Here is a 14,481-nt window from a genome sequence, read left to right as displayed (position 1 = left end):
TATAGAGTTTTAAAAATTTGAATCAAATTACACTCTCCCGTTGAAAACCGTGCTTAATCAAGAATGATCAATTTGTTATTCCCAATTGCGCTCATCTGCCAAAAGGTGGCGACATTATCTCTTGCTCTATGGCTGAAGCCTGAAGAAAGAGACGTCAATGAAATTGTAAGACTGTTCATTGGCTGTTGGTAGAAGAGAACATCCCCTTATTCTGATGACGTGTAAAGACTAACCAATGAGATGCTAGGATTCTGTTTCACAACAGAGGGGCGGGGCTAGTTACAAAACATTTCTTTCATGTGGCGCGAAAGACGTGCCTATACCAAAGAAACGAGCCGTGAAGTGTGCACATATCGCAGCTTTGCCTTTTTCTCCAAGCAATAATTCATACGTGTTTATAATTGCAATATGTCGATAAGACGAGCAAAACGCGAAGCTGTTGTGAAGATACAGAAAATGGTGAGTTTTTACATTCTTTTATCTGGTTTAGTTAACAGTATTTTGACATATCTGTGTTAGATAACGTTAACTTGGGCGCTGAATAATATTATTATTAGCTATGTTTGGGAGTTAAACTAACGTAACATCATTTAGTTAGTAGGGTACACACCAGCAAGCTTTGTTAGGCGTACGTATGAGTTTCATTGTAACGTATACTCTTGTGGAAAAGTTGAATGGCACATTATTTTCCAGGTACTTACTTGTTAACTCTATGGAGTCTGGGGCTATTTTGTACATTTCTGAATCCTTTTCACCCTGCCTGTATACACCACTTAAAAAATGTTTAAATGCCATGTTGGTATATATATTTTTCAGCACAATTCACCTATATGACCTAATAATAATTTATTTTTTATTCTGACTTAGTGGATCAAGATTTTGAACCAAAAAGAAACAAAGAACATGAATGTGATCTTGTGATTGTGTGTGATTCTGTCGTCCAACTCGGGTTTTTATTGTAGTGTGACTATATTATTTGTGTCTTGTGTGTTTATCATAACAATTTGTCATTTTCTGTCTTTATAAGTCATTTTGTGTTTTCTTCTGGGTTTTTTTTTGGTCATTTTGTCCTCTCATTTTGTGTCTTTTTTAGTCCTTTAGTACAACATAAAATGTGATTTTGAATCTTTTTTTTAACTTTCAAAACACTATCATGCTCAATAAGGAATTTGTTGCAAATGTGAACACAGGTTGCAAATATAACGTATAAGAGGGTCACATCCAGTTCTATCATTTTATACAAAATATATTTGACCTTGTCTCCAGTTTTACTTGGTATATCACCATCAAACTGAAACTGGCCTCATGGAGTTTACAGCCAGAACTTTAGAGGTAAATTTACAGTAGGGCTCCATGCTGCTTTGTTTTCTAGTCTGGATGTGATGAAGCAGTCATGCCTTGGCGCTTTTTGAGACTCCAGAGGGTTAATAATGCACATCTTTTAGGAAATGACTCCTGAGGATGTTGAGGGACCAGTCCGGCGGTCTTCACGAAACACCTTATTGGCACCTAAGCGCCTTCAGTACTCTCCGGAATCAGACATTACAGCTGAAACGCCCAAAAAAAGGGTAAGAGACAATTTAATGTTACCTACACGGTGTTAAAAGTTATGTAATGTTACTTAAAAAATGTTCTGTTCATATTTTGTTGATAGAAAACAACTATGAACAGTGTCAAAACCAGCCAGAAAAACCCGAAGAACATTAAGGCGGAGGATGACTCTGATGCGGATTATAAACCTGTTAGTATGAACAACCATGTACAATTTTATGTATTAATTATGGGCATTGTAATTTCTTCACTACATGACTGACTTTTGTTGCAACATGTCCAAATGGACACTGATATTCTCAACTCCTGCATTGCTTCTAATGTAAAGTTATTGCATCTTTGTGTAATACAGGGTGAACATCGACGTTCAGCATATGAACTGGAGCGTCTAGAGAACATCAGACAGAACCAGGCATTTCTGTCTTCTATCAACTTATTCCAGGTAGACACATGTGGCTTTACAGCCAAACAATTTTACTGATGGTATGAAGCTCTCACAACCAGAATTTTTCTCATCAACCTTTTCAATCTAATTCAATACAAGTTACAGTAGCTACACCAACCATTGACATATATCAAGACAATTAAACTAAATATTTAACTGCTCATACTGTAAATATATATATTTATTTAATCTTACATTACTAGATAAATATGCAATATACATTTTAAGAGCATAAAGCTGCACTTTATTTTGTTGTTTAAGTTGCTTTTTAGTTTAGCTTTTAGTGTTGGTTTTATTTTTTTGTCATCAGTGGAGTCTGTACTACCTGACGCTCCCTCAACTGTCCAAATGAAGGCATGCATAACATCATATGCGTAATGTAATTTTTGTGTGTGTATTTGGCACAAAAATGGATTAAATCATTTCAAAGATAGGATGTGTATTAATCATTGTTTCTCTTGTCAAAAGGCAACGGACGAGTTGAAGCAGCTGACACGGCCAAAGCCCTCGCAGAGAGGTCTAATGAGGTACGACAAGGGTTTACTACTGAGCTCTTAATTCAGCGCATATTTATCAGTTAAAAAATACAATAGATTGTTTTTCGTACAGTTATCAGTTATCAGTTATCATTTAAATATGCATTTGCATTTTTTGTCTGTACCATACTTCTGAAAATGTATTGCTTTGATTTTTAAGAGTATTGTTTTATAAAAACTATTTACCCGTAGATGTCAGTTTAGAGCGTTTGACTTGACTTTTGCAAGCTCATATTTAGAGCTGAAACTCTGACAGAGCAGTGTTTGATGTCACTCTAGATGTTGACTTTCTGTGTTGGCAGGTCAAAGACTGCTGTAAAAGAAGTGCTGCCAGCTCGCAAGTCCCTTCGTCTCCAAAATAAAGAGGCAGAGGCCTTGACACTTCCTCCTGAACCCAGGGGGACGCTGATCTACGAACAGGTTAGTTACATTACATAACCTCATAATATATTATGCCTCACTTCATGCTACTCCACTGCTCTCTGTGCCCTGAGCATTTCTTTACGCTGCTGCTCGCTTATGTTACCTACTTGAGTTATTTGACTTTCTTTAAAGTCTCCGCGACCCAAGAAGGCTCCTGGTCCTCTGCCCATGGATCCAATCAACATGGAAGAAGGAAGCAAGCTGCCCTCACAACTTCTGGAGCTCTGCTCTGAGGTAGGATTCGCATTTCTTAGCTGTCAGGTTGCTTCATGTTTGTTTTTGTTTTTTCTTTATTTGATTTTCTCCCAAAACTGCTGTTTAGCTGTTCACTGAACGCAGAATAACATTTAAAGCTTAAATATTAAGTCTAATGGTGAGATATGTAGTCTTGCATCTTTGCAGGGTGATAATCGGGGTTTGCTTTTGAACCAGTTACTTAATGTTAAAAATTGCTTCTTTTTTATAGGATTCAGCAGAAGAAAGAAAGATGGAGCTTGATCTGAAAAAGTAAGATTTTAAGTTTTGATCCGGATTCTTCAACCCAATTACGCAAAACCTGGATACCAAAGAATTAGGGGCACTATGTAAAACATAAATAAGAACTGAGTGCATCAAATTCACAACTCGGTATATTTACAAAAACAAAAATGTATCAATGTGAACATAAAATATAGGGTCTTTGTACAATTTTCAATTATATGTCACAAAGGAATAGCACATGATTATATTCTCTTTATTTTATGTTTTAGAGGTAGGGTTGCAAAATTCCGGGTATTTTCAAAGTTGGAAACTTTGCATGGGAATTAAAAGGAATAAACCAGGAATTTACGAAATTGAAGGTTGGCTCTTAACAGGTAACTTGTATATAGGTGGGGAAAATATATTTTAGCATAATCTTGACTCAAACAACCAGATTTAACTTGAATATCTCTGCTATTCCTCAAGCACATAGCACAGTGCTTACTGCAGGGCTGTTGAGGCCACACCCCCTACATCCACAGATGATTTCTAGAACCCTGGACCACACTTTTGAGCCCAGAGCATATTCAGAGCAAACAAAACAACATGTTTTTGTAGGCCAACCTGGAAGTAGGATCTCCATGGGGTCTACTGAGAAATTTACCGAAAACTTTCCACCCCTTTGCAACCCTATTTTGACTCACAACTTTTAGAATTTTTGCTTCTAAAGAGGTGATCGCTCCACCTCTGATGGCATTTTCCTTTGGCCATTGCAGTCATAGTCACATTTTCAGAAAAAGTTGAAAATGTTCATACAGGTGGACAAATATCTACCCTGTTGTCTTTGCACAGGTACAAGTCAGACCTTAAGGACATGAGGATAACTGAGGACAGAGTGGCCAAAGTGGTGAAGGACCGCATCTTCTCTGCTGCCTTCCACCCCTGCTCCAGCAGTCTGTTGATGGCCACAGGAGACAAGTGGGGGAAAGTTGGACTCTGGAAGATGGTGTGTTTTCTTTGCTCTGTTCCTAGTGATGATTTAAATTGGTATGCGACCAGTGGAGGGCAGGATGTGGTCTTGAGGGTTTTTTTGTGTATTACATGTTAACATTCTTCAGTATCTATCCTTTCATGTTGCTCTCGGCATCCATGAACAACATCATGAAATCTACATTAAGAAGATTCTTTTTCTTGCATGTGTATATTCCCTCAGGGTGGTGATTGGGGTGATGATGGTGTGCTACTCTTTGAGCCCCACACCCGTCCAGTGGGATGCATGGCGTTCTCCAATGCTCAACCCACCCATCTGCTGAGCCTCAGCTATGACGGATCTCTGCGCTGCATGGACGTAGAGAAGGCCGTCTTTGACGATGTGAGATTACATTTGTTCCATGAAATGTACTTTTTACAATTTATATTGTAAAGGTTATGAGGTAGTCTTTTTAAGGTCTTTTAAATTAGACCGATATCGGACTTCTTAGACTGATGACGATACTGATTTTAGAGGTGATATGGTGGCTGATATAGTAATGTTTTGAACTGGAATGAAAATTTAGCTTTTTTATGTGGATTGTGCAAAGATTTTTCCCCACTCTGAAAATATACTCCGAGAGCTACTTCCTAACATAAAACTTTTTTTAATAATAGTTAACATTTTTATACATTATTCTACATTTTATAAACAATTAATTACATTGTCAGCCAATTCTGTAAATGATAACTGAGAAAATAAAAGACAAGGAATAAAATAAATGGCTAATATACATCATTACCGTTTAGTGTATTTAAAGAAAAAGAAGAAAAGAAATGAATAGCTACTGAAACACCATTTTTAAATCAAGCTCAGCACTATTTTCTGCATTATATATTGTGTGAAAAAGTTTTTATAACGGCATATATCAGACAGCACCGATACCTATAGGCCAATATCAGCTGATTATCTGTCAACTGATATATCTGTAGGCCTCTACTTTAAATATCAATACTTCTTCACCAGTGGACGTCAATCTGTTTCTACATTGTTGTAGGTGTATGACATTGACGATGGCCTGAAAACATTTGACTTCTTGTCACATGACTGTGCAACACTCATGGTTGGTAACTGGTATGGAGAAGTTGCCATCGTGGATAGGCGCACCCCAGGGTAACAAACTTTTGATGAATCATAGTTTCCATAGTGTTTAAGAGTAAACATGGATCAATTCGGCATGAATCTTTTCAAAACATTCTCCTCTTGTATTTGATTTCTCTGCAGAAACTCCCACGAGTCGCTCCACTCGTTGGACCCCAAGACTCTGCGTTGTGTTAGCGTCCACCCTTTAAAAAAGCAGTACTTTGCTGTTGCAGAAAGCAGGTAGGTCTGTTTAATAATTCAGTGTAATTCCATGTAAGATGACATGATCCACATTTGTGTCTTGTGTCAGTTGCTTTTGTACTATATGAGTGTTTTGATCTTGTCTGCAGGGAGGTGAATATTTACGACAGCAGATGCCTGAAGAAGACCAAAGGCCAGGCGGTCTCCCAGCTGCATGGCCACTCTTTAAGCATAACCAGCGCTTATTTCTCCCCTCATACAGGAAACAGACTTCTCACCTCATGTATGGATGACCACATAAGGTGAAGCCGGCTCAGCACTTTGAACAATTTAGTTTGTACTTGTTGTAATTTGCTTCAAGTCTCAATATCTATGCTGGACTCTTGACAGGGTATATGACACATCAGCAATGACTGCCAAATCACCCCTGCTGACATCCATCAGGTATGCCTTCCCCCTTTTATATTTATATATACAGTAGTGTTCAAAATAATAGCAGTCCAATGTGACTAACCAGATTAATCCAGGTTTTTAGTATATATTTTATCGCTACATTGCACGCACTTAAGGCTGTGCAATTGGGCAATTAGTTGAAAGGGGTGTGTTCAAAAATATAGCAGTGTGGCATTCAATCTGTGAGGTCATCAATTTTGTGAAAAAACAGGTGTGAATCCCCTATTTAAGGATGAAGCCAGCACTTGTTGAACATGCATTTCTCTTTGAAAGCCTGAGGAAAATGGGTCGTTCAAGACATTGTTCAGAAGAACAGCGTACTTTGATTAAAAAGTTGATTGGAGAGGGGAAAACTTATAAAGAGGTGCAAACAATTATAAGCTGTTCAGCTAAAATAATCTCCAATGCTTTAAAATGGAGAGCAAAACCAGAGACACGTGGCAGAAAACAGAAGACAATCATCCAAATGGATGGAAGAATAAGCAGAATGGCAAAGGCTCAGCCAATGATCAGCTCCAGGATGATCAAAGACAGTCTGGAGTTACCTGTAAGTGCTGTGACAGTTAGAAGACGTCTGTGTGAAGCTAATCTTTTTACAAGAATCCCCCGCAAAGTCCCTCTGTTTAAAAAAAAAAAAAAAAAAAAAAAAAGGCATGTGCAGAAGAGGTTACAGTTTGCCAAAGAACACATCAACTGGCCTAAAGAGAAATGGAGGAACATTCTGTGGACTGATGAGAGTAAAATTGTTCTTTTTGGGTCCAAGGGCCACAGACAGTTTGTGAGACGACCCCCAAACTCTGAATTCAAGCCACAGTATACAGTGAAGACAGTGAAGCATGGTGGTGAAGCATCATGATATGGGCATGTTTCTCCTACTATGGTGTTGGGCCTATTTATCACATACCAGGGATCATGGATCAGTTTACATATGTCAAAATACTTGAAGAGGTCATGTTGCCTTATGCTGAAGAGGACATGCCCTTGAAATGGGTGTTTCAACAAGACAATGACCCCAAACACACTAGTAAACCAGCAAAATCTTGGTTCCAAACCAACAACATTGATGTTATGGAGCGGCCAGCCCAATCCCCGGACCTTAATCCAATTGAGAATTTGTGGTGTGACATCAAAAATGCTGTTTCTGAAGCAAAACCAAGAAATGTAAATGAATTGTGGAATGTTGTTAAATAATCTTGGTGTGGAATAACAGCTGAAAGGTGCCACAAGTTGGTTGACTCCATTCCACACAGATGTGAAGCAGTTATAAAAAAAAACTGTGGTCATACAACTAAATATTAGTTTAGTGATTCACAGGATTGCTAAATCTTAGAAACAAAAGTTTGTACAAAATAGTTTTGAGTTTGTTAAGTCAATGGCGGACACTGCTTTTTTTTTAAACACACCCCTTTCAACTAATTGCCCAATTGCACAGCTTTAAGAGCGTGCATATCATGAATGCTGGGTCTTGTTGGTTTTCTGAGAATCTACTGCAGCTACTGGTAAATTGTTTGCCATGTAGCAAAAAAATCTACTAAAAACCTGGATTAATCTGGTTAGTCACATTGGACTGCTATTATTTTGAACACTACTAATAGTGTATATATATATATATATATATCATTTTAGTTTTCTTCTTTTACTGTGAACAAACAACAAAACATTTCATTTTCAGACACGACATGCACACAGGCCGATGGCTGTCTAAATTATCAGCGGTGTGGGACCCCAAACAGGAAGACTGCTTTGTGGTGGGGAGCATGTCGAGGCCTCGGAGGGTGCAGGTGTTCCATGAAAGCGGCCAGCTCCAGCACTCCTTCACAGATAGCGAGAACCTGAGCACGGTGCTGTCAGTCACTGCTTTCCACCCGACGAGGAATGCATTACTGGGCGGTAATGCATCAGGGCGCCTTCATGTCTTCTCCGACTGAGATGAAAACCAAAATATGTGACAGTCCTGGTTGTAAGGACAAGTGTACAACTCATGCCGTTTGGATGGACATCTCAGTGGTGGAAACTAGACTCTTGTTTGTTGTCCCCCCTGGATCTCCATATAGCTTTATAATATTGTCATAATTCTGACACTGGATACAATACAGTAGATAATGATGTGAAACGACTATATTCACACCTCTCAGCCTTGAGCCTACTGTGTGTGGCTGTGGCTGTATGAGCTTCACACAACTTTCTCAACACTGCTATAACTCTGTCTAGGTGCATGGGGACTGTGAGAGAGCAGCAGTGTCCTGCCACAAATTCTGGACTGAAGCTTCACAGCATTTTGGCTTACTTTTTTGCTGAATCTTCAGTCACAGTTCTGTTGAACAGCAGCAGGTTCTGCTCAGGGATTTGTCTGCGCTTTGCTGCATTCGTTTTACCCTGTTCCCCCTTTAAACTGTCAGGCCTTACTGCAGAGAAGCATCCCACAGCGTGGTGCTGCCAGCCTTCATGGTGGAGATGGTGTATTTCTCCTATATGCAGTGCTTGGCTTAGTCTCAGCTCTATGTAGCTTTGGGATAATTGTCGAAAAGTTGCTTGTTTCTGCTGCAGATTTACAGTTTCATATTGTTTCCTTTCTTTGATGAATGGCCTTACTGTCTAATGGAGATTCAGAGCCTTGGAAATATCTTCTCTTCCCCTGGTTGGAACATTTCATTAAGTTTCTCAAATTCGTCACTCTTGTTTTAGTGTTTTTTGTATGCCACAATGTTAACAAACCAGTTTTCAGATATTTTCAGTTAAGGTTGCATTTAAAGTCATGATATGATCTCTAAAATGCTATTTATCAAATGACCTATTATACTTAAATGTAATAAAGTTCAATGTGTGGATTCCTGTCCACATTGAGATTATTATGAGATTGGGTTTTTTCTTAATCGGTTAGCAAAGGCCTAATTACATCCAGTGTGACCGAAACATTGAACATGAACTTTCTCTTTTCATATTTACAATTTATGTGTTACAGAATGTTTTCCTCTTTAATGGGCTGTGAAAGTACCTTGTAATACTTGTAAAACTACCTATGGTTCTCCACTTTTTTTTTATTTGTGGCTGTTAAAGCAAATAGAATAAATATGCAGTTTTAATACCAAATTCTTTGAATGTGAATGCTATTATTTTCAGCATTGTTGGTATCATTATCACCAGGAGATGTCAGCATTGTGACAAAGGAATAATTTGCCAGCTGTCACTACACTGTTTTACAGCGGTGACATGCTGAAAAACTTAGGAAGGTGCTGATCTGGGTTACAGTGTGGACCGTTTGTTTTTTCTGTAAGGATTGAACTTGGCTCTTCACTAGCAGCCAGATGTCAAGAATAGATTATATTTATTATCCATAAATAAATTACACCAGTCTTTAGTCAGTGATTGGAAATAAGCAGTCTTGTTTGGAGGTAATAAATGCAGAACACATGCTTACAGAGACATTTCCATGTGCAGGGCCATGGTACAGGAAGGAAGCTTACAGCAAGACCACATCAGAGGCCTTGTTCCTGTTTACATGATTCAGTAAAATGAATACAAGAGTTGCCTGTCAATGGAGCTGTCACCCCTCTTCATCAGTCCAAGTGGATTGAAATGAATTTTAGCAATACAAAAAAATCAATACATTGAACTGCATTGCAAAAAGAAATATTCAGGTAGTTGAATATGCTACTTCTGCTGTTTCAAGTGGCTGAAAACTGCTCCACTTCCATTTATGTAAAACCTGCTCAGAGTCACGTCCAGGGGTTCAGTTTGTTTACATGTATTTAAAAGAGAAAACTTGTATCTGCTCTTTCTTAAAAAGGAGTCAATGAAGAGCAGTCTAGCATTAGGCAACAATCAAACAGGATTTACATGATAATGTCACCTACCACTGGGTGATCAGAAAACGTGGGTGCCGTCCGTTCACACATGCACTGCAGGCAGTTTGACCTTCTGACGGGATTCAAAAGACATTCTGAATGTCTGACAGACGGACAAACAGTTGTTTTCAGTTTACAGTTATTAATATTCATTACATTATCTGTTATATTTATTGCTCAAATTATGTTAAGTTTTTCATACCAATGAACATAAAATGAGACTTTAAAGTACAAATTATAGAAAGTAAAAAGCACATTTTCTGCCTTGACTGGCCTTTGAACAAACACAATCAAAATCCAGCAAACACCATTAGTTAAAGCAAAAAACATAAGTCATTTAGTCTGAAAACCAACCACAAAATATCAGTTATATTAAATATAAATATATCACTCAATATTTCTCATCCAACTCTTAAAGGAAACATTTTAATACTTCTGGTTATTATGAAGTTTTAAATGTCAATATTGTTTAAAAATAAAGTCAAAATTAAAAGCCAGGTATTTAATACTGGAGGGATTTTCAAAGTATCGTTTTAACTTTCAACCTGTGGATTTTTTGGGTTATATTTGAATTTCAATAAAGTAACTTTACCAACTTCCCATCCTGAACCCCTCAGCCAATCAGTGCTCTAAACCATTCCTCTTGTTGCATAAATAATACATCCATTTATTTTAGGTATAATGGTTTAAACTTGCTGATCAGCCTATATTTACACCTACATATGGTATATATCTAAATCAACCAGTTGTAGGCTTGTTGAAGAGACCATTTTTTAACTGTCACAAACTGACTACATGGTTTTAAAAGATGCACTGCAGGCTAATCTGTGAAATAACATCTATATAATAAGGCTGGAGAAGGAGAGCAGACTATCAGAGTTTTCATCTGATGATGCAAACTGACAACAGAGGTTTCTTTGGTAGGTGCGATGATGAAAACGTAAACATGACTTATCTTAGGCTCTCTTGTAAGCAGGGTTGAAAACCATACTGTAAAAAATAACGCTTCAAGTCCTTTTAAAAGTCACTGTGAGGAAATCTCTGTGCGTTAACAAGACATCAGTTTGTACAAAAATGGAAACATGATTAAAATATATTCAGCCTTTACAGGTAGATGCATAAATTTGAACACAGCAGGGCCAAACAAAGTTATATGACCTTCACTCAACATGAACTAAAAACAAGCTATCTTAACTGTCTACTGTGGGAAAATACCACTAATCTTTGCACTTTACAAAGGTAAAACAAGGTCAGATTTCCCTTAATGGAAAATATATCTTGTTTTGTTTTAAAATATTAACAGTATTGCACATCAACATAAACTCCTTCTACAGAGTGTGGGAGTCAAAGAACTAACCAAACACTTTACTATCACTACAGGGCTAGCTCACAGTCCCATCACCTTTACAACTACTGTAAAAGTAACTACGGCAAAGTGACAACTGCTCCTTACACACAGAAGTTGATTGTAGCTATTAGAATTATTTGTCTGCTATTTCATAAAATCAGTAAACCTACCACCTCCATTACTTACTTGTCCTTACAATTTATCCATAATTTATAGTCACTGGACGATAATACTTTAGTGGTGCTCTAGCAGCTGGACAACAATGGTAACATGAGCACACTGTTAATGGACGTCTTACCACAAACTAAGTCACACTCGTTACAAAGATGATCATTCAAGCCATCGGAAAGGGCAGGACCAACATCACACCTAGGCCAATTAGCTATTGCAACCAATTATTAGTATTTGTTTCAATTCACGATAGCACATGTTAGGTTGTATATAAATTAATGTTACTATACTTTAAAGTCACTGTTTTAACACTCACTAATCACTCTTAATGGCAATAGGTCTGGGCGATATGACAATAAATATGATTGAAAAATGTCTGTTTAAAAAATGTTTATGGTTTTCTATATAGTTTCTATAACTTACTGAACTGTAGTACAGCAATATTTATGTCATTAGGAAGACGCTTTGCTCTTACATGTGAGAACTGAGCAATGACCTCTTGGCCTGATGAGTGAAACCACTGCAGAAGTGCCTTTAACCTGCATTCTATGTAATTGCCAGCAGGGGGGCAACTCCACTAGTTGCAAAAAGAAGTCCATTTGTATGGAAGTCAATAGGTAAATGAGCCTACTTTTTACTTGATTTATTACGTCAGGGAACATTCTCATAATAAGTTAATTGTCTCAATCACTAGTGAATTAAGTCTTCTTTAATACAGGATGATATTAATTTTGTAAATTATGGTCCCATGTAGAGTAAAATAAACAATAAAGCAGGGTATGCTTTAGGGCGGGGCTACCTTATGATTGACAGGTTGCTACCACAGTGCACTGTGTGTTTTCATGTTCGAATTTGACCCTTTCACAGTGTTTTCACCTCCTCAAAGTTAACTGAAACATTTTGGTTGATTAAAAATGTCTTGTGTCTGCTGGACTAAAAGACATTTGAAGGAGTCAGCTGTTCATTTTAAATGATGGGAGTCCCTTGCTAACCAAGTTAGCTAGCTAGGGCTAGTATTAGCTGATGATGTAGTGTCATTCCGACTCTCAATCTGTTCTGCACATGCACTGGTCCCAAACAATTTTGGTCACTTAAAAATGTCTTGTTTGGTCTTCAGTTCGACTATAAGACACTCAAAGGAGATAGTTGTTCATTTAGAAGAACGATTGTCTTTTGCTCATTAAGCTAGGTAGCTAGCATTGGTGTTAGCTAATGAAGTAGCATCATATTAGCTCTCGATCTGTTCTGCTTATACACCAGTCCACAAACCAATGCATGATGTCACCATGACTACGTTAATTATTTTTATATAGTCTATGGTGATAATAGAGCTGGGGTGAACAATAGAGGCGCTGTTGGACTTGGATTATAAGGTATACAAAAATTGGTTTTACCATGTGATTTCTATATATTGACCATTTATTTGTTGGTTTACCAGAAAACATGCTATACCGAGATAAATACTCTTATTGAGATATGGAATTACCTATATCGTGATAGAAGATTTTAGCTATATTGCCCAACCCTACATGGCAAATTCCCCATATGGCTAAAATGTAATGAAACAAAGTCTAATAATTGCAAATATTATTTGACTCAGGACTGAATTCATTCAATAAGTGCTGCTTAGTTTTTCCATTCCACACTTTCTCTAACCCCCTGATACTAGTACAACTCAAAAAAGCAGTCTTAAACCTCACAGCAGTGATCATAGTAACATTTTAGCCTCATGAATGTTGATGTTAGATTTGAAATAAAAAACAAATTGAGCAAGAGCTAGACTGGCTCCCATCTCATTTTCTCTCAAAACTTTACTCAAACTTTCAGGTCACATGACACACATCCCCAACACATCAGGTCATTCTGTCTTACAATAATGTTGCAACATATAAATTAATACAAAAATAAAGGCAACTATTATCTGTGGTTGAAAAAGTCTTGCTTGTCTCTTTCAGTGTTAAATTAAACGCTGTTACTGTGGCTTTGTGTAAAAATAAAATACCTTGAAATGACCTGAATTTCCAAAGTAAAGTGTGATTTCCTTTCCTCGCAGTGATGGTCGAACATAATAAACAAGGCTGTTCAGGGGACAGTCCGTGGCTTGTGACAGGAACTCCTTCCTGGGAGAAGCTGAGCTGATTTTGGGAATAGGTCTGTTGTATGTGTCCCTTGTCCATCAGTGGAGGCCTGTGTTGTCTCATTCAGTCTCAATTCACTTGCTGATGAGGAATCCTCCCATCCATCGTAACTTACAGGCGAACCAGCGCCGCAGAGGGCAGAAGTATTCAAAGTGGAACTGCTGGAATTCAGGTGTCTTGCGGATGTCTCTCAGGAAGGCAATGTCCAGGTCTGACTCTGTCAGCATGATGAGTAGCAGCAGCAGGGCGAACAGCAGTCCGATGGTAACCAGGAACAGACGCAGCACACTTAGGATGAACTTGTTCAGCTCCTCTACGTCGCTCGGTGGTGACGACTTGCTCCTGACCATTCGCAGTCCTCTCCTGCCTGAAGAAAACTCCGCCACGCGCCCCTCCTTTGACGTGCCCGCCTCTGATGACTCGTCATCGATGCTGCACGGAGCACCGTTGAGGTGACGAGCAGGCATCTCCATCCCGTGTTCGGCCACGGGTGTGGGCAGCACGCTGTCTGAGGGGCTGTAGGCCTCGTCAGAGATGACCGCTGACGTGCTTGCCTCACTGCCGTCCACCATATGGCCCCGAGAAGACATGAAGGAATCGCCATGGGAGACGGAGCGCACAGGCGTGGAGTGAGCACTGTCTCGAAGGGACTCCAGACCTTAAACACACAGCAGAGGAAGGCAGTTAATAAACCAGACATGTTTAATAACTGGGAGGTATTGCTGCAAGACACATTAACGATTTAAGAGAAGTTCTGACATGACTTTCTTATACCTCAGAGCTTAGATGAGAAATGTA

The 14,481-nt window shown here is 38.5% G+C and overlaps 2 protein-coding genes across 2 annotated transcripts in view; one reads left to right on the top strand and one right to left on the bottom strand.

Annotated features, from left to right (window-relative positions):
- Nucleotides 1-301: 301 nt before the first annotated feature.
- Nucleotides 302-9,271, top strand: wdr76 (WD repeat domain 76). The gene is made up of 15 exons (XM_059349397.1): nt 302-459; nt 1,446-1,568; nt 1,655-1,741; nt 1,904-1,993; nt 2,465-2,523; nt 2,835-2,952; nt 3,088-3,189; nt 3,422-3,462; nt 4,267-4,420; nt 4,628-4,786; nt 5,442-5,557; nt 5,669-5,767; nt 5,878-6,030; nt 6,119-6,172; nt 7,854-9,271. The coding sequence occupies exons 1-15, from the start codon at nt 409-411 to the stop codon at nt 8,107-8,109; spliced, it is 1,662 nt and encodes a 553-aa protein (XP_059205380.1). The 5' UTR covers nt 302-408; the 3' UTR covers nt 8,110-9,271.
- Nucleotides 9,272-9,970: 699 nt separating this feature from the next.
- The window catches only part of LOC131984536 (FERM domain-containing protein 5-like), a 97,071-nt gene continuing 92,560 nt past the window's right edge, over nt 9,971-14,481 (bottom strand). The window contains exon 14 of the mRNA XM_059349384.1: nt 9,971-14,341. Coding sequence (XP_059205367.1) covers nt 13,758-14,341 — 584 coding nt within the window. The 3' untranslated portion in view covers nt 9,971-13,757. The remainder of the gene's footprint in view (nt 14,342-14,481) is intronic.

This window comes from Centropristis striata, chromosome 2 (genome assembly GCF_030273125.1).
Source record: "Centropristis striata isolate RG_2023a ecotype Rhode Island chromosome 2, C.striata_1.0, whole genome shotgun sequence".
Lineage (NCBI taxonomy): Eukaryota > Metazoa > Chordata > Actinopteri > Perciformes > Serranidae > Centropristis > Centropristis striata.
Note: the sequence above shows the minus strand (reverse complement) of the source record. Positions and strands in the feature narration are given on the sequence as shown.

Bases quoted from the DNA above. Each gene is read 5' to 3' on its own strand.
- wdr76 (XM_059349397.1), top strand. From the start codon at position 409: ATGTCGATAAGACGAGCAAAACGCGAAGCTGTTGTGAAGATACAGAAA. The intron at 1,742-1,903 runs GTTAGTATGAAC...TGTGTAATACAG, and splicing joins CTGATGCGGATTATAAACCT to GGTGAACATCGACGTTCAGC. The intron at 2,953-3,087 runs GTTAGTTACATT...CTTTCTTTAAAG, and splicing joins GGACGCTGATCTACGAACAG to TCTCCGCGACCCAAGAAGGC.